General features: G+C 35.1%; 2 protein-coding genes and 2 pseudogenes across 2 annotated transcripts; 3 read left to right on the top strand and 1 right to left on the bottom strand.

Annotated features, from left to right (window-relative positions):
• Positions 1-6: 6 nt before the first annotated feature.
• On the top strand, positions 7-1720 carry LOC113500444 (annotated as a pseudogene).
• Positions 1721-3189: 1469 nt separating this feature from the next.
• Positions 3190-9365, bottom strand: LOC113500443 (annotated as a pseudogene).
• A 2581-nt stretch (positions 9366-11946) lies between these two features.
• On the top strand, positions 11947-15055 carry LOC113500630 (NEDD8-activating enzyme E1 catalytic subunit-like). The gene is made up of 7 exons (XM_026881482.1): positions 11947-12098; positions 12329-12671; positions 13059-13219; positions 13547-13715; positions 13977-14226; positions 14437-14656; positions 14775-15055. Exons 2-7 carry the CDS (start codon positions 12334-12336, stop codon positions 14987-14989), a joined length of 1353 nt encoding a protein of 450 aa, XP_026737283.1. The 5' UTR covers positions 11947-12098; positions 12329-12333; the 3' UTR covers positions 14990-15055.
• Positions 15056-15546: 491 nt separating this feature from the next.
• LOC113500586 (signal peptidase complex catalytic subunit SEC11A-like) lies at positions 15547-17688 on the top strand. The gene is made up of 4 exons (XM_026881439.1): positions 15547-15713; positions 15794-16053; positions 16202-16379; positions 17523-17688. Exons 1-4 carry the CDS (start codon positions 15666-15668, stop codon positions 17571-17573), a joined length of 537 nt encoding a protein of 178 aa, XP_026737240.1. The 5' UTR covers positions 15547-15665; the 3' UTR covers positions 17574-17688.
• Positions 17689-20257: the final 2569 nt, after the last annotated feature.

The following is a 20257-nucleotide window of genomic DNA, read 5'->3' as shown; positions in this document are numbered from 1 at the left end:
CGACTATTCGCCCAAGTGTACTAAATTAACAAAATGTTGGGGGCTGCAAGTCGGGTTGGAAGTGGCCTTTTGGCTGCAAAATCGGTTGTTGAAAAAGCCCTTACAGAGGGTACCAAAATCGCAACTGTTTCTGCCATTAACAAGAGAGACTATGCTAAAGCTGCAGCAGGCAAAGGGCAAGGTAAGGTGGTCGCTGTTATCGGTGCCGTAGTGGATGTACAATTCGAAGACAACCTTCCACCCATCCTAAATGCCCTGGAGGTACAGAACCGTCAGCCCCGGCTTGTGCTGGAGGTGGCGCAGCACTTGGGAGAGAACACCGTCCGCACCATCGCCATGGACGGTACTGAGGGTCTGGTCCGCGGCCAGCCCGTACTCGACTGCGGCTCGCCCATCCGTATCCCCGTGGGCGCAGAGACCCTCGGCCGCATCATCAACGTGATCGGTGAGCCCATCGACGAGCGCGGTCCCATCCCGACCGACAAGACCGCCGCCATCCACGCCGAGGCACCCGAGTTCGTGGACATGTCTGTCCAACAGGAGATCCTGGTCACTGGCATCAAGGTCGTGGACCTGCTCGCTCCCTACGCCAAGGGAGGTAAGATCGGTCTGTTCGGCGGTGCCGGAGTCGGTAAGACCGTACTTATCATGGAACTGATCAACAACGTCGCCAAGGCTCACGGTGGTTACTCCGTGTTCGCGGGTGTAGGAGAGCGTACCCGTGAAGGAAACGACTTGTACCAGGAAATGATTGAGTCTGGTGTCATCTCCCTGAAGGACAAGACCTCGAAGGTATCTCTTGTGTACGGTCAGATGAACGAGCCCCCCGGCGCGCGTGCCCGTGTCGCCCTGACCGGTCTGACTGTGGCTGAGTACTTCCGTGACCAGGAAGGACAAGACGTACTCACTGACACAACTTCCGTTTGACAACATCCGTTTCACTCAGCTGGTTCTGAGGTATCTGCTCTGCTGGGTCGTATCCCCTCAGCTGTAGGTTACCAACCCACTCTGGCCACTGACATGGGTACCATGCAGGAGCGTATCACCACCACCAAGAAGGGTTCCATCACCTCAGTACAGGCTATCTACGTGCCTGCTGATGACTTGACTGACCCTGCCCCGGCCACCACTTTCGCTCACTTGGACGCCACCACTGTGCTGTCCCGTGCCATTGCTGAGTTGGGTATCTACCCCGCTGTGGACCCTCTTGACTCCACCTCCCGTATCATGGACCCCAACATCATTGGAGCTGAGCACTACAATGTTGCCCGTGGTGTGCAGAAGATCCTTCAGGACTACAAGTCTCTGCAGGACATCATTGCTATCCTGGGTATGGATGAATTGTCTGAGGAAGACAAGCTGACTGTGGCTCGTGCCCGTAAGATCCAGAGGTTCCTGTCACAGCCCTTCCAGGTTGCTGAGGTGTTCACTGGACACGCTGGCAAGCTGGTGCCCCTTGAGGAGACTATCAAGGGCTTCTCTAAGATCCTGCAGGGCGAGTATGATCACCTACCTGAAGTAGCTTTCTACATGGTTGGACCCATTGAAGAGGTTGTTGCCAAGGCAGACACCCTTGCCAAGTCGTAAATGTACTGAATAATATGATGTATCTTTTCATCAACATAAGTTATTGCATATGCATAATTATAATCAATTGAACAAGGCAGATAGATAACTGTGACTGTTGATGTGAATGTATGTGGAAGTTATTTCTAAAAAAGTTAGTGAAAATAATAATGATATTTATTATTTCCGGTATTCATATGTAATGTCGCGGGGATCTGTACCATCCATAAACCTCATAGGTTACTCTTAAACTTATTGGAATCTAATTAGATCTTCCTCGTTCTATCAAAAGTGATAAGCTTACCAATATTTATACGAATTTGTAGAAAACCTTACAAGTAATATTTTACCGAATCTTTTTTCTGTTGCATAACACCACATCTTTTTCATAAAGGCCGGGCTTTTAAACGTGGATAAAAATAGTTTTAATTGAATGTTTAGTCCTAATAATTGTAGCTGCGAAATATTATCATATAGCGTTAAAATTACTTTTCTCACTCTTACATAATTTTCAAATGTAACATCAAGGCCGCAAGGTTAAAATGCGTACTAATGTAGAAAAAACATAAATAAAACGTTTAACAAATAATTATTTGCTGATGTAAAGTAGTGTAAAATATTATGTAAAAGTTAACAAAAGTGTCAATCGGTATTAACATAGCAGTTGCTAAAAACATCCACCTAAGAGGTTAAGTAGGTATGTGTGGTGTTGTTTTACTTCTGTTTACTTTGTTCATTGCATAAATACCTAGTTCCCTATAATAATATGTGACCACTCACAAAAGAACTCTCTTTAGGAAATAGGTGGGTTACATTGACATTTTCTACTGTTATGTGAAACTACTGTTTGTTGTTATTTTTGTTCAAATAAGAATTATAGTAAAATGAAACGATTTCCTAGACCAAAAACTTATGAATAATCTAGCTCTACTAAAATCTACATGTAAGTAGGTTTTGGGTAGGCCCTACCTACCTAGGTCAATCACATTTTTTTCCAAGGTCATTTCCTACATCGCATAAATGGGTCATATTATGTCATATACCTACCTACATGTTATTTTAATTCGATAATACGATGATACCTTATATCATTGAATCAAAATAGGTTTAATTCTTAAGGGGGTAACAGATTTCATTAAATTTAATAAGAAGGTATGATTAATAAGACAATATTATTATGGTACTAAGATGGCAAATGCACCGATCGAGTTATTTACCCGTTGTTAGGGGGTAAGGGCCCTTTTTGGAGACGAGTACCTATAGATAGTAGGTCCCTACTAACTACACCTATGATAACGAATCTGAAAAATGTAAATATCTCTGTAAAAAAATATGTCGAAAAACAATTTGTCACCGTTATGTGACGATGGAAGTAACTCATTAAATTACTCAAAACCTTATCATTCTGGCAGTCGCCGGATAACAGGAAAGACCTCTTACTTTACTCGTCCAAAAGGTATGGATATAAAAAACTTGCTAATGGTAGAGCAAGTTCTTAACTGCAAAATTACTTACGTTTACGCTTACTCTTCCCTTGGTGTGTGTCTTTGATGGGTCTTGTGATCACCACACCTAATTTCACTCTTAAAAGTTTCATAATGGGAATACAATAATAACACAAACTATAATTTCTTACTAAAGTAACTTTATTTGTTATTTTGTCTACCTATCTACCTATCCTAAATTCTAGGTAATTAACGAAAATAAACTAAATGTGCTTTAAAGCATAAACAAAGGTAATTTCAACAAAAAATATGTCAATATATTACACAGTTCTGTCTTAAAGTTCTACAGTGTCATTCTTTGCAGATTCTTTAATTTCTTCTTTGATGACCACATCATCGTTAACTTCACTAAGTTCATCTCCAATATTATTGTTCATACTTGCATTATCACCATCAACATCAGTGGGTTTGACTATTTCCAGATCATCTGCATCTGTACTACTCTTATCATTAGCACAGGGTGTTGAACTATTTTCGCTTACTGTTGGTTTATCTATTTGCAAAGTCTTTTCAGTATTTTTGTTAGGAACCTCGGTCGTTGGTCGAGCGATAGCACAATCAACTTTAGGGACTTTAACTACTACAACTTGATCCTTTTCTTCATTACAAGAATTTTTGTTAGGATCTTTTAGTTTAATTGTTTGAAATTTCAGTGGAGTGTTCAAAGTTTGTTTACCGTCTTTATTTCTATTAATTGGTTTGATAACTAATATTTTCGTTTTCATGCCAGATTTTGTAAAATCACTAATACTTTTATTGATGAGGGGATTTTTCATAACATCTAAACTTTGGCGACGAAATTTAATTGGAACCACAGATGGTATGTTTTTGGGTTTAACAGTTTCACTAGGTGTGGTTGGACTTTTAGGTTGAGCAGAAACTGTACTTTGATTTACCTCTGCCACTGACTCGGCGTCATCTGTTGCTTTCTGAGGGCTATCAACAGAGTTATCTTTAGATACCTTATCTTTACCTTTTTCAGGTTCTTCAAGGGGCAGTTTACTGGATACATTTTCTTTACTAGGACTAGATTCTTTAGGTTCTTCACAATTGTCTGGTTTTTGAGTTACTTTGGAGATAATTTTAGGTAACATAGGTCTAACGAAAACGTTTTGGGTTCTAACATCCTTCTGAACGGCACTTGGGAAATTAGTTTTCATGTGCGCACTAGCTCTTTCGACAGATTTTTTAGATAGTGCGGTTAGTGCTCCACAGCATTCTTTATTCGCGTTCTCATAATTAATTTCTTGTTGAACCCTGCGTTTTGTTTGAGACACCTTCTGAGCCATTGTTAATGAATCTCTATATCCCTGAGCTTCCAATTTTAATAGATTTGATAGATCGTATTCGAAATCTTCATTTTTGGGCTTTGTTTTTCTTCTTACAGGTCTTCTAGATGCTACGGACGACTTGTCTTCTTTTAAAGTACCTCGCCTTTTCGCAATTTTTTCTTCGATTTCATCTATATCTGAGGAATTCTCTTCGAAGTTTTTGATGCTCGAAGAATCATTTTCTTCAAGCCTATTATTTTTGTCCACAGAATTGTCAGTGTGCTTACCTTGTCCGCCTAAAAATAATAAAAAAAGAATATTAAATAAAATAAACATATCTGGATTACATACACAAAAGAATTTGGATTTTTTACTACCTTTGGCCAAAATTTCTTTTCTTCGCTTTGAATTGTTTTTTGTTTGGTATAATTTTCTTTTCCTCGTTATGCCTTCAACCCTTGTACTACTGGATGAGCTGTCATCCGATAAACGACTAGAATCGCTGGAACATCGGCTAGGACGTCTTGAATCAGGACTAGTATCATTAGTCTCGGGAAGTTCCTCAGGAGGTAAACAAAGTTCCATGGCTTCAGTACCATTAACTGCTTTAACGGTACTGTAATAAAAGTCTTTATCACCTTTAAGTTTGTGAACCACTTTGACATGTTCAGGTAACTTGTCAAAATAGTAATGCTTGAAATTACATAATTTACAAGCATAGCGATACCATTTAATATGATCGGCGACGTGATCAAATAATTCTTGTACTTCACCAAACTGTCCATCACATCGTTTACATAACAATTTGTTTAATTCTACTTCTGACTGCAGTCTCTGTCTGAAAGCCATAAGATTGTTCTTTTCTGCCTGATGAGCAAATGGTAGTCTTATTGTTAGTTTCGAAAGTTCTACTTGTGCTTTTTCTGGTTCTGGTTCTAGTTCTGCCTCTTGGTCTAATTCTAGTTCAGGAGATTCACTGGCGTCATTAGACTTTTGTTCGTCCTCACTAATATCCATGGTTTCTTCAACTTCTTCGACAACAGGAATTGATTTTTCTTCTTCCTTATTTGGGCTTGATTTCACTAAGACTGGTGGTGGATCTTCCTTAGGTGCTTTATTTTCTGTGAAAAAAAATTGACAATTAAAAATCAATATTTGTATGAAATGTAAGAAACAAACATATATTTATATAATAATACCATTATTTTCCGTAGGTTTATTGGGTATGGCGGCGACGATGTTGGGCGGCGGCCCCTTGTTGTAGTCCTTGCGGATCTGTATCTCGATGCGCTTGGCGTCGGGGCGGCGCGCGAGCGCGCGGCTGCGCGGCTGGCACGTGTGCGTGTGCGCCGCCAGCGCCGCGCGCCGCTCGAACGTGCGCCCGCACCCGCCGCAGCGCGGCAGCTCGCCGTCACCCTCCATGTTGTCCATCCAAGCCTACAGGGTACACAAGTACTTATAAAAGGGCTAAACTTTTCACGCTCAAATGAATGGAACAAACGATTTTGATAGAATTTGGTATTGAGACAAGCCGACAACCTAGATTGACAGGCTAGTTATATCTTCAGGTACATCGAAAGAGTACATGTTATATAACTAGAAATTATCGGGTAAAACCGCAGACAGCAGCTTATTAAAACATAGATTCCGGTAGATGAGACAACTTTTATAGAAATTTGACACTTCCACCTACAACTTTAAAGGAATCCTGGGCTGACCGTAATCCTTAAGACGTCTCCGAATAAAAAATATATGTCAACACATTAAAATACGCTACTAATTAACGAACTATCACTTCCTTACCTGATTTTCTTGATCTATTCTTTCTTCTTCAGTGATCTTAGGCGCAGCAGTTGCTGACTTCATGTTATTTTTACGTTTTTCATAGAAGGCAGGAGGGTTATTCATTTTGAATGCCTTTGCTTGAATTGACTCCCTCAGCCTTCTAATCTGGGCCGCTGTTTTCCTAAAAAAATAAAAACATTTGCCTCATGTATTTGTGAGTATTTAGAAAAATAGCTTGCGCAAGTTTTCGGTTAAGTGACGAAAACATTCGAGAGCTTCTGTGCAGTATTTACTTACAAAATCAAGTCACCCTATCATGTTACAATGTTCAATCTTCAGACATAATTCTTTGAACACTATGCAAATGAGCCATTACACATTTCGTGATGGGTATAATGGCTGCATATTTACCTGTGCACTTTGAACAGATGTCTATATACACTCCACGAAGTAGAAAATATCTCCAGACAATCGGGGCACGGGTATACAAGGCGACTTTCCACATGCTTGTACTTCATATGGAATTTTAGAGTTTTTTGAGTCGAGAACTGCATGTCACCTGAAACATAACAAAATATATTATTAAAATAACCCTCCTGGCAGTCGGGTAAAAAGGTATTCTGATACAACAACGGCGACTTCTTCCAGATTTTAATCAACCAATCACAGTTTAGAACTATCCAATCACATAAAAGGACTCTTACCGCGTCAACACCTGGTTACTTCTACCATCCTTTACCATCCAGGTGACCCCATAAGTACAAAAACATCAAAACTCCGAAATTATGTAGTTTAAGTGGTCATGAAAGTGGATGAAGTAGGTATCTAAAATGTACAATACATATTTTTTGCGCGAAATTCAAAACTACTTTTTATAATATTGTTATAGAAACTTACAGATTTTGCATTTCAGTATGTCGGCGTCATCGTTCTCATCGTCATCACTTATTTGAATAACGCTATCAGAATCTTCCGCCGCAGAGCTTTTTATTTTGAAATTGCCATCACTTTGTAAAACAGCTATGTCCCTTGATAAAATTTTGTCGAGCTCATTCACCTAAGACAAAAATAAACCAAGTTTATTATTTTTAATGATTGAAAACAGAAGATATTTATTTGAATTAAATAAATAATATAATTTGTCGTATCAGTAGGTAATGGCAAAGCATTTAATATCACACTTTCAGCATGTAGCTTATTCCTTCACACTAGGAATTTTACTGAACTTCCACAAAAATTTTATGTGGATCCAACTTAGACAAGATCTAAAAGAACATGGAATGAGAACTAATTTTATCAAGATTTACACTTATTTACAAGAGTAGCATAGGTACAGCTACAAGTATTTTTATGTGACAGGGCAAGCAATGCATAAATGGGAAATTGACACAATATACAAGATTTCGCGTTATCGCTATAATTGTGAATAATCTTACTTCATTACTAATATAAAAATTATGGAAACAATAATGACATTTTGAGTACCACCATTTCTGAATGTAAAAATGTTATTGGCATAATGAAACTAAGATTGTTACATGTTACAAGATAGAAGACATTTAAGACTTTGCTAAATTTTCCAGCTTTAATAAATAAATAAATAACCTTTAAATAAATAAGAAAAGCCTTTTAAAGCTATTTTAATGCAAATTTTTTGTCAACATTATTATAATAAATTATAATAGATATAAATAAAGAATAAAAAGGTATCATAGAAAATAATGCATATTATAATTATGATAACATACTTGTACTCTCATATTTTCTTTTTGGTTTGTCTTCACACATCTGAACATTTTGGAACATTGCTACTGAACTATTTGGTATCTTCTGCAGTGCAATTTGTGGCTCATCTTTGCTATTGTTATGTACACCTTTGTGCTGTGCAATTTTTTCTACAATTGCAGTCAAATCCTTAGTTAATGGTACCCTTTCATCTATGTCATCAGTCTCTTTATTTTCAGCTTCTATTGTTTCCTTTAAAGATTCTTGATATCCTTCTTCTAATTGTTTAATTTTCATAATTTCAGTAACCTGTAATGATATAATGTGGGTCATAAAATTTCAACATTTAAATCGAACTGGTTCACAAAAAATTGTATTATGCAAATGATACTCACCGTTGAAGTAGCTTTGATAAAATGACTATGTAACGATGAACTGAACTTCTCTTTACAATAAACACGTTTATGAGATATAAAATTAGCCAAACTCCTAAATATATTACGGCATACTTTGCATTCATAAAGTAAGTCACATTCATTTGAGAGTAAATCTTTCAGCTGAAAATATGCAAATACAATTATTAACATTATTTAAATTAAAAAAAAAACAATCAATATTAAATGTGAATATATAATAGTATAATTCAAAACCTCACATGTAAATAAATATTGTAAGAGACTTACTTCTTCAGTTGCTAAGTCAAATATTTTCCTTGCTTGACCAAATCCTGTAATGCTTGTATGTATAGGCTTTCTAAGCAAAGCAAAGTCAGTTTCATCTGCCTCTTCACTAGGTTGACCTATAGCCTTATTATTAGCTTTACTCTTATCTTCTTTCCCCTTTGTTTTGGTACTCATCTTGTTTCCAGCCATTTTTCATCTAAAACAACATTTAATTTGTAATTAATAAGAATTTGTATACAAAATGTACAAATGCGACAATTTGTAAAAAATACTTGGGAACTGATAAATATATTAAACTGAAATAACTCGAAAACTAACATCTATATACACCTACCACGCACTTCATGTTGGCACCGTTTTGTATAACGCTGACCAACCATGTTGACAATGAAATAACAGATAAAACTTACAAACAGATATATCAATAAAGCTAAGAAAAACACTGTCAATTAATTATAATTTGTGTAAATCTTGATAAATAATGTAACCATGCCTCATATCTGACTCGGGCATGGTAATATCATATTCCGCAGCTACCAAGAGATTCGCCGTCTCTCCCTCAAATATACACAACAACATGAGATGTAATGTGATATAAACCTAAGCAAATAACATTTCAATCAATACAGATTACGAAGCGAGTATTTATATAAGCACACTCACGTGTAAATCGTCACAACCGCAAACTCGAAAATCCCAGTCTTGCGACAACTGCACCTCCATCACGCCTCCATTTTCAACAAATGAATATCATCTATAGTACGTAACTCTGTTCCCATGGCCATGACTATAACTATAGCATGTTTATAAATAATGTAATTAAATTATTTTTATACCTCTTTTAAATTATTTGCGTTCTTTAATAATTATATTTTTTACAGTTCAATAATTTCTTTTACGTGATAAATTTTCATAGATAATTATATTGTTAAGTTCTACTCGTGATAATTATATTATATATTTCGATAGATATGTACTAATATATAATAAATGTGTCTTTGGATAGCTCCTCTCTGTTTCGAAAGCGATGACAGCTTTTGAGATTTACTGAAATATAATATATTGAAGATGAGTCCAGAGCGATCAAAGAGCTTATGATAGTCATGAAGTACAACTACGTATAAATTAGACGAAAAAATGTTATTAACACCATCTCATTTTTAACAAAATTTGCCTTGACAGAACTATTAGAGGTAGTACATTTTTCAACTTTAAGTTACGACAATCTCTCATGAAATTTTTAATTCGAGGTCCGACGGTATGTGCCGCAATATATATGACCCACTTTTATGCTTCAAACTATTTTACTGATCAGATAATTTCGGAAAGTAAATGGACAAATGCTGAGATATCATTGAAACGTCGAATCTATGACAGGTGCTACATGTGACACGAATGAAGATGAAATCTATGCTTTCTTTGGTATTCTGGTAATGACAGCAGTGAGAAAAATAACACATGTCACAGATGACCTCTTGATCGATCTTTCAATGGTGTACGTCTCTGTAATGAGTCGTGATCGTTTTGATTTTTGATACGATTCTTAGAATGGATGACAAAAGTATACGCCCACACTTCGAGAAAACGATGTATTTACTCCTGTTAGAAAAATGGATTCTTTATCATCAGTGCATACAAAATTACACTCCAGGGGCTCATTTGACCATAGATGAACAGTTACTTGTTTTAGAGGACGGTGTCCGTTTAGGATGTATATCCAAAAAGCTAGATGGCCTATTTTACTTACAAATATTGATAATTGCTTATTTCCGCCGAGTATCTAATACTACGTGAAGGATTATCAAAGCCTGTGCACGGTAGTTGTCGTAATATTACGTTGACAATTGGTTCACCTCATCCCTTTGGCAAAAAATTACTACAAGAACCGTATAAGTAACCATTGTAACCGTGCGATCAACAACGCGAATACCGAAGTACTGAAAAACAGTCGCTCCAGCCATGGAACATCGATGTTTTGTTTTGACGGACCCCTTACTCTCGTCTCATATAACCGAAGCCAGCTAAGATGGATACTTATATCATCTGTGATGAGATGCTTCTATCAACGAAAGTACCGGTAACCGCAATGGTTATGTATTATAATCAAACTAAAGCGGATGGACACGCTAGACCAATGTGTTCTGTGATGACTGCAGTAGGAAGACGAATAGTGGCCTATGCATTATTTACGGAATGATAAACATTGCTGCATAAATTCTTTTATTATATACAGCCATAATGTCAGTAGCAGGGAGAAAAGGTTCAAAGTCGCAAAAAATTTATGAGAAACCTTTACATGAGCCTGACGTATCGTTTATGCGTAAGCGTTTAGAAGCTCTACTTTGAAGAGATATTGCGCGATAATATCTCTAATATTTTCCAAATGAAGTGCCTGGTACATCAGATGACAGTACTGAAGAGCCAGTAACGAAAAAACGTACTTACTGTACTTACTGCCCCTCTAAAATAAGCGAAAGGCAATGCATCGTGCAAAAAATGCAAAAAGTTATTTGTCGAGAGCATAATATTGATAGTGCCAAAGTTGTTTCTGACGACTAATAAGTATAATTGTTTCTATTATGTATAAGTTAGCTAATTACTTATTTTATATACAACATGACTGTTTTTAAGTACAAAATAAGTTTATTTTGTAAAGAAGAATGTTTAAAAGTTTGTTACTTATAGAAGAAATTTAGTTTTTTTTTTTTTAATAAATAATAAACATAATAATAGTTTGTGAATTTATTATGTATGTAATGAAATATAATAAAATTAATATCTATTCAAATTAATATAAATCATATACAGAGATATGGTAATTTTACCATGATTACTTTAGTATCCTATTTTTTTTAAGTACATTACAAAAAATTTCGTTAAAATATACATATCTCGAATTAGACTCCTAAAGGCGTGTGGATAATAAAAGGTTTATTAAAACCTGAGCCAGACCCTACAACCTGAATAAAATAAATATTCATGAATCGTAAACTTTTAGCATATAGACCAGGCGAGAGCTTCAGATTCTACAGTGCCTAGGTGGCTACAGCTGAGTATCGCAGGTTCGATGTCTCGTTTTAAATGTATTTATCACTCTTACAGCGAAAAATATTGGGTTCAAGTCACATAGATGCTATTCCTAGCTAGAAAGAGTAGGCCAGCCTGGGTTTCCGTCTATACCTAGTGGAATCGTAAATTAAAGAAAAAGGGTAAATATGATTAATCGCTATCATAATAATACATCTTCGTACAAACTTGGCGCATAAAAACATGTCATTTAGAATAACACCACCTTACGTTGTAGTTAGATTTTGCAGCGAACTAAGGAATTGTGACAACAAAAAAGATTTTTAGTGACTGTCTGCATGAGTCAAAGGCTTGAATCTGAATTTGACGTAATACCGCTTGACAAGTGAATAGTTGACGGCACGGCATTCAATTTAATTATTGACAATTGCCTGTCATTCTACTGGTAGCGATTTTCGCCTTTTCGGCTAAATAATAAATCTTAATTTTACAGTAATTTATTGGAAGCAAGCTTCATAATAAGTTAATCGTATTTTGTAAGTGTACTTGTTGTATATCCAAATTAGTAGTACCTAAGTTTGAGGGCTTGTTGCAAACGACCGTGCTATCAACAATGCAGGCCCGGTCTTTTTACCATTATAAATATCATAGATTTATCGTACATTGAAATAAACTGAGCTGCTCATTATAAAATATACGACTTAAGTGCATATTTTATATTCATCTTCTCATAGTAACAATCTATATAATAAGCTTATTATTTTAGTTATAATGGCATCCGGGGAGACACAGACATCTACAGACCAGCAAAGAAGATGGTTACATATAAGAAAACTTTTGGAAAGGTCAGGGCCATTCTGCCATCCAGACTTTGAACCTTCACCAGAAATCTTGGATTTTATAATGGAGTCTTGCAAAATCCTAATTGTTGGTGCTGGAGGACTTGGTTGTGAATTGCTGAAGGACCTGGCTTTGCTGGGTTTTAGGAAATTACACATTGTGGATATGGATACCATAGAACTTTCCAATTTGAACAGACAGTTCTTGTTTAGAAAGAATGATATTGGATTGTCAAAAGCTAAGTGTGCAGTAGAGTTTGTGAATAAAAGGTATGTGTTTTGTAACTTTATGTATACCACTATAAGTTGGTCCTAATATATATATATACCATTCATTTTACACATCATATTATAAAACAATGCATGCCTTCACCTAGTATTGTAATATTATTACTCAACTAGAATTTTAAATAGAACCATGCACATGGTATCACCTATTCATTAACAAAATAATAATATCAGCTGTACAAGTCCCACTATGGGGCAAAGATCTCCAACATAGACAAAGCTTGAGTACCATGCTTGCTTAATGTGGGTTTCTGGTGCTTAAAAATACCATCATAGAACTATGAAACCACCAGAATAGTAACTTAAAAAGTGTACTTTTTATTCTTTATTATATTATAATATTTATAATCAACTTGTTTTATATCCCAGGGTGCCAGGTTGTGAAGCAATTGCTCATCATTGTGCCATCCAAGACTTGGATGAGGGTTTCTATCGGCAGTTCCACATTGTTGTATGTGGCTTAGACTCTATTGTAGCGAGGAGATGGCTTAATGGGATGCTGATGTCCCTGTTGCAGTACAATGATGATAGTAATACATGTTTTACATATTTAATACTTTTCATTAAGGTTTTCCATTTAATAGAATTTTATGTACTAATTTTTACTTGATGAGCAGTATGGAGCTAGGACTCTAATGAAAATAGGCTTTAATATTAAGTCCCACTTCCAGCCTTCAAAATTCATATAATAATCTATGATTATTATTCCTCAGACAGGTTTTTTTTATCCCAAATGGTTTTTATTTTTCTATTTAAGTAGGTATACCCAAATTACTATAGTCTGCACCTAAGAGGATCTATTGAACAAGTTTTTGCCATATTAATTAGGTTTTTTAAAACACACAATGTAATTTCAGGAAGTCTAGATCAAAGCAGTGTTATACCTCTAGTTGATGGTGGTACTGAGGGCTTCAAGGGTAATGCAAGGGTTATACTGCCTGGCATGAGTGCCTGTATTGAGTGTACTCTTGATCTTTACCCACCACAGAAGACTTTCCCTTTATGCACTATTGCTAATACTCCAAGGTACTGTGATTCATATTTTATTACTAAATTTTAGTTGCTAAATAAATTATTTTTCTAGCTTCAAGTTTTGTAGCTTCAAGCTTGTTTTCAGCATATTGCCTAACTAAATGTAGCTTTATTAAAAATATTTTTTTTCGTTTTGTCATAAAAGTAAAAGATTCGGAGTGACAAATTATTTCCATTTATGAAAGTAAGGTACATATTGGATATAATGTTGAATTATATAGTATGAGTTTAATTAAACCTTAATTGCGATTCCAGATTACCAGAACATTGTATAGAGTATGTGAAAGTAATACAGTGGGCTAAAGAGAACCCTTGGGGCAGTAATATTGCTCTTGATGGTGATGACCCTCAGCATGTAGCCTGGGTGTTTGAGAAGGCTCAAGATAGGGCTATGAAGCATGGAATATCAAATGTTACATACAGATTAACTCAAGGAGTTCTGAAGAATATCATTCCTGCTGTTGCCAGTACTAATGCGGCTATAGCTGCTTGCTGTGCTTCTGAAGTGAGTTTGGTTCTATATTGAATCTCACTATTGGTATACAAGACTTTTATTGTATTTGCGCCTAACACACAACTAACGTAGATCTTGTTGGCTTTCCCTGTATACTTTTCAATGTAACAAAAAAAAAGCCTACTTGAGGCAGACTTAAGAAATTGAAATATTTATTGAACATCCTCCAAAATAATATAATACTTATAACTTTTATTGTAGGTTTTTAAACTGGCAACATCATGCTGTACAAGCATGAATAACTACATGGTGATGAACATGGCTGATGGTGTTTACACCTATACTTTTAATGCTGAGAAAAGACCTGACTGTGTAGCTTGCAGCAACTCCACACGGGTTGTGGAGATAGAGCCACAAGCAACCCTGCAGAGTATTTATGATAAACTTTGTGAAGACCCTGCTTATTTAATGAAGAGTCCAGGTTGATAAATCATCATTTTCGAATATGTATTTTTGTTGAGTCAATGACATCATCATTAACTCTCATCTTTTTACATCTTTTGATTGGCTTTAATTCACTCTTTATTTCAAATTTTCAGGTATAACCACAGTTATAAACGGCCGCAACAAAACTTTATACATGTCATCCATAAAAAGCATTGAAGAGAGGACTAGAGACAACTTAAAAAAGAAGTTAACAGAACTAGGATTATTCAATGGAGCTGACATATTAGTGGCTGATGTTACAACTCCAAATACTGTTACAATTAAGCTGAAGTTTGCTGAATATCAAGATGTTGAAATGACTCGTTAAATAATTCCAATTGTGTTACGTATTAATGTATTTATGCACTTTTTTAATAAACTTATTTAGACTTTGTACTCGTCTTTTCAAATGAATCTCTTAAAGGATTCGAACTACTTCGAAGACCTAATTTTCAGGTTTATAAACATTGAGTTGTTGATGATCGTAATTAGTAGATAAAGAAAATTGAAATTAACTATTGCAGAGCATGTTTTCCAGCAAAAAACTATATTTGAAGCGGTTGTAAGCATTTTATATTTCTTCTGTAATCTTTTATCAAATAAGTAATTTTCTAAAAACCTTGATTTATTCGTATGTCGTATTTGAATTTTGCTCAAAAGGCTTGTACTTGAATACTATTGAGCTGACATGGCGTGTGGTCATAAAATGTCGATGAAGTAAGCTAGAATGTCATCTCTTCAGTAGGTTTATTATTGACTTTATGTAAACAAATTCAACTAATTACGATAGTTTCATAATTAAAATAAAAAATATTAAATTAATTTCATATTTTCACCTTATCAGTGAAATTCAGGTGTATTTAAAATCATATCGATAATTGCAATTTTTGTCTATCTCTACCTATCTGACGTGGTGCTGTCGACAAGACGACAACAGGGAAAGGCGATAACCAAAAATAAATTACCTTTCTTGTAGTTGTTAGAGATTATTTACAGAAACCAAAATGTTCGACAGCATATTTGACGATGTGAAGCGCATGAACAAACGGCAGGTAATGTTTCAGTGACGATCTGTTGTATTACATTAATATTTTACCGGCTGTTATTTTATGTTTGTCCTTTTTATTTTCAGTTCATCTACCAAGTTCTAAGTTTTGGTATGATAGTTTCTTCAGCGCTAATGATATGGAAAGGCCTCATGGTTGTAACTGGTAGTGAAAGCCCAATAGTTGTGGTGTTGTCAGGCAGTATGGAACCTGCGTTCCACAGAGGCGATTTACTGTTTTTGACGAACTATCCCGAAGAGCCCGTGCGTGTCGGCGAGATCGTAGTTTTCAAAGTGGAGGGGCGAGACATTCCAATTGTTCACAGGGTTCTAAAGCTTCACGAAAAGTGAGTATACAACTTCTCTACGAACCTGAAGCAAAGGCGGTTTCTGTTGTTTTTTTAACACAAAATAGCTTGCGACGTTATATAGTATGCAATGTATGCTACGATGTATGTACATCTTTAAAGTATCATATGCCATTTGACATTTCAGGAATAACGGTACAGTAAAGTTCCTGACAAAAGGTGATAACAATAGTGTGGACGACAGAGGATTATACGCCCAGGGTCAGTTGTGGCTTACCAAGAAGGATGTTGTGGGTCGTGCAAGAGGTTTTCTACCTTACGTTGGCATGGTGACCATATATATGAACGAATATCCTAAGTTTAAGGTAATTTTGTTTGCTGTTGAATTAAATTTGATTGACTGTGGATGATTTGGACAGTTATACAAAATGTGACAGTATGCGTACATTGCCTTTTGCATGATAGGAAGAGGATAGTAACTATTCAGAAGGATTGGTTTTGTAATGCCTACCTGAATTTTCCTAATTGTTTCATACAAATAGGCTACAGACAAATATCTAGGGTATCATACAAAAATGTTGCATATTTACCCCTAGGGTATGGAAGCTTAAAAATGTACTTCACAGTAAGTTATGAGTTGTATTTTATTGAGACATTTGATTCAACTTAAACTTTAATAATTATTTACCAAAACCTGCCACCATGTCAAAGAAAGCATACTAATAGAATAATAAAGAAAGAATAATTCTAGTACATCACTTTGTGGAAATGTAGACAACTATTGAATATTGGCTAATATACTTAACTATAAATGTGTCTTAGAGTTATGTATATTATAGTAATAACATCTAATATTTATTGACTATTTACATTGACCTGGGGAAATGGTTATCAACATTGTCACTGGTTACAAATATGAATTAAATTACCTTGCTATTTAAATGGTCATAAGCAAAGATAACAATAGAGTAAATGAATTTATTATAATTAATTTTAGATGATAGTATATATTTGGCCCAGAACTAAGATCTAAGAATAAATAATTTATGTAAACAATGTAAAAAATGAAAACAATAACATTACCTCATCTTGTCTCAGTTTCTTCAATGTTGTTCTAATAATATGTTCATATTAATAACTATAATTTGTTGATTTAACCAACATTATTCAGCTTTCTAAATACTCCTAATGCAGGTAATGAATGTCAAAATCATGATTAATAATAATATAATAATTAAAGAAATCATTTACCTAACAACTAACAAATATTTTGAATTGAAGAAGATGCCTAATAGAAATGCCAATAAACATTACATCTTATCATTTATTTGTGTGGTTGTTATTAACTTGTATATTATTATGACACAACGCTTTACTCCCGTGGATAGTCCAACAAGTTTCGGACCCAGCCAGGGTCCATAATCATGAGCTGACACGGCGTTATAACGCAGCAGAATTTTGTTCAAAACTGAAACATGTCAAGTCTGTATTAATACTTTTTGTTCCAGTTTGCGGTCCTGGCGTGTTTAGCAATGTATGTGCTCGTACATCGGGAGTGACAGCATTAATCTGATCTGAAGTGTTGTAAGATGGCCATCTCTGGAGGAGATACATTGGCTCTGTGGATGTATTTAATTTTATGATTAAATGAACGTTCTCTCTAGTGTTACATCATTATATTTATTTTACTTAAATATACTGTTAAACTCTTACTTGTATCCCTAAAAGACTTTTTTTTGGAGACTGTTGACCTGAATGGATAGCATCTAGGTTGTGTACGAGTTTTGTTCTGTAAATCTAATGTTTTGATTGAAGTTCTAAAATACACTATGTTATTGAGAACCATTCAATTTGTTTTGCATCCACAGAAACTACTTTTAACCTGGCATTTATTTTATCACAGATAAGCGTAAATGATTAGATAATTTAGCAACCAGAATTACAATGTACTTAGTAGCACATAGTGCTTCTAACTATAATGATTAAAAATGTGTTGAAAAACAAAACGTTAACGTTAATAACCATTTTATAAATTCTATCGCGTTTCCATTTTCAAACCTGTAAATAGGATTTTAATAATTAAAAGATTACAGAGGTTCTTCTGAGCATCCCAAATATAATTAAGAATATAGGCCGCGATTATAGTGGTATACAAGAAGTTACCTACTGTGTTTGACTATGAGTAATAATTATTTTACAAACCTTTTATTCTTGCTGCTTTATTAATTAGAAGATCTTAGACGGAAATGCATCGAGGATAATGGAAAAGTACTAAAATGACGATATGATTGCTTGGTCTCAATAAAAATAAGGGTATTTATCATAAAATTACATAATAGAAACATCCTTATTTTGATCAATAAAACAGAATATAAAATTTCGAGCTTAACTTATTAAAAACCGGTCAAAAGCCAACAAAAAAAGTTGATCTATTAAATTTACCGTTGAATATAGACATGTTATTATTATTCGTTCTTATAACAGCGCGGGAAAGAAATACATGTACAGAAAAAACTTTATCTGTCTCGCCTGGTAGGTTCATCAGTACAGACGAACGTAGGTACACTAGGTACCGACAGGAGAGCGTTAGCAATAGAGTTAAGCCAATATCAAAACTGGGTGTACATTACAATAATGAGCATTTACTTAGAGATACATATGACTGCTCACTTTGACGCGGTAATGTGAGTACCTACTAACTACCTACAGTAATTACCGATATATCAATAATAGCTACCTCTATTATCATACGCGTTTAAATAGAGGTCAATGGCATAGGTGTCACGTGGTACAGTGCTTACAAGTAGGCGGTTACTTTTTTTCTAATGAAAAGTAATACCGAGGTTAGTTTATTACTTGTTTTTGGTTAAAGTTGGTATCTTTTTTTGTTGGTTAGTTTCTTTACAGATAATTTTAAATTAGGTACTTACTTACAAATTCATACTTATACCTACTTACTACAATTTATCGCTTAGTCAGAATATTAAAACGAACATAAACTTATTTTAAGTAGATTTAAGTTCTGAGTGAGAAACTGACAAGAAAAAATTCTTTGTGAATCACAAGATTGATAGTTACTTCATTCCGGGCCGACACTTGCTAGAACTGGTAATGATACGGACCACTGATCTGGTTTAAACCATCTTCGACAAAATGCAAAGTCATCACTCACCTATCTATCGGCAGAAATAATATAATAGAAGTAGACTAGCTGTTGCCCGCGGGCCCGCCTGCTGCAAATCGAAATTGATCTCATGGGAACATAAAGCGGGATAAAAACTAACCTATGTGTTAAACCTGTTTATAAAGTATCTGTGTACCAAGTTTCCTCTAAATCAGTTCAGTAGTTTTTGCCATAAAGCAGATCTACGTTACACTTAGGTACTGCATTTGTTTAGGTAGGCCATTTTGTCTAAAAACTCAGTTGGTTTAAAAAAAAAAACGCGACCAAAACAAATAAATGGGTATAAAACTATAGTAGAGATTAAAGATGACCAAATCATTCATTGAATTTTCACTGAATTAATTAAGGCGTTTTATTCATCAGGCATTAAATTTATTTAATACTTACATATTATGTGTTTGTAGAAAGACCAATATTTAGATTCCCTAATATAAACTTGTTTACTTTTTTAAGTACCTAAATAAATAGAGTACCTATACACATTTCACCTACTCACTTACATAGGTATATTTATAGTAAAGTTCAGTTTTAATAGGAAGCGTAAGTTAACGTGACACGACACAGGTCAACAAAAATTTCTAAACACGTTAGCACCGAAGATACAAAAATAAGTAAAACTCTCGATGTTTTTTCACAATTTCGTTCTTCGGATAGTTTCGTTAAAGCTTAGTACAAACTCGCGCGAACGTTTACGTGGATCCGTCGAGCGTGTGAAAATTCTTTGTAAAGAACACCTTGTCGAAAATACCCCGTCTAGTCTAGTTGCAAGCCTCGTGAAGCAAATTGAGTATAAATGTTTAGTTGAAAAATGTGAAATACGGAACGTACGAAAAATCGGTGTTAGCTGTTAAATAACATGACCGGTTTAGTGGTTTGAAGTTAATGGGTAGATCTACATTATTTGACGGAGTTATAAATGTCACTATAAAATCTCTATAATTACTAACATACCTGTATGTATAGGTACAGTGAATAGTATAGAGAAGATCAATAAGGTCTGACTGAAATTATTTCTATAATCTATAGGATACGTAAATCGCCAAAACTTACTGGGCGCGA

The sequence above is a fragment of the Trichoplusia ni genome, chromosome 14 (assembly GCF_003590095.1).
Source record: "Trichoplusia ni isolate ovarian cell line Hi5 chromosome 14, tn1, whole genome shotgun sequence".
NCBI lineage: Eukaryota > Metazoa > Arthropoda > Insecta > Lepidoptera > Noctuidae > Trichoplusia > Trichoplusia ni.
This window is presented reverse-complemented; position numbering and strand designations above follow the sequence as displayed.

Excerpts from the sequence above, each read along its gene's own strand:
- LOC113500630 (XM_026881482.1), top strand. The coding sequence starts at position 12,334 with ATGGCATCCGGGGAGACACAGACATCTACAGACCAGCAAAGAAGATGG. Across the intron at positions 12,672-13,058 it reads GTAGAGTTTGTGAATAAAAG|GGTGCCAGGTTGTGAAGCAA; the intron begins GTATGTGTTTTG and ends TTTATATCCCAG. Across the intron at positions 14,657-14,774 it reads TTATTTAATGAAGAGTCCAG|GTATAACCACAGTTATAAAC; the intron begins GTTGATAAATCA and ends TCAAATTTTCAG.
- LOC113500586 (XM_026881439.1), top strand. The coding sequence starts at position 15,666 with ATGTTCGACAGCATATTTGACGATGTGAAGCGCATGAACAAACGGCAG. Across the intron at positions 15,714-15,793 it reads AGCGCATGAACAAACGGCAG|TTCATCTACCAAGTTCTAAG; the intron begins GTAATGTTTCAG and ends TTTTATTTTCAG. Across the intron at positions 16,054-16,201 it reads GTTCTAAAGCTTCACGAAAA|GAATAACGGTACAGTAAAGT; the intron begins GTGAGTATACAA and ends TTGACATTTCAG.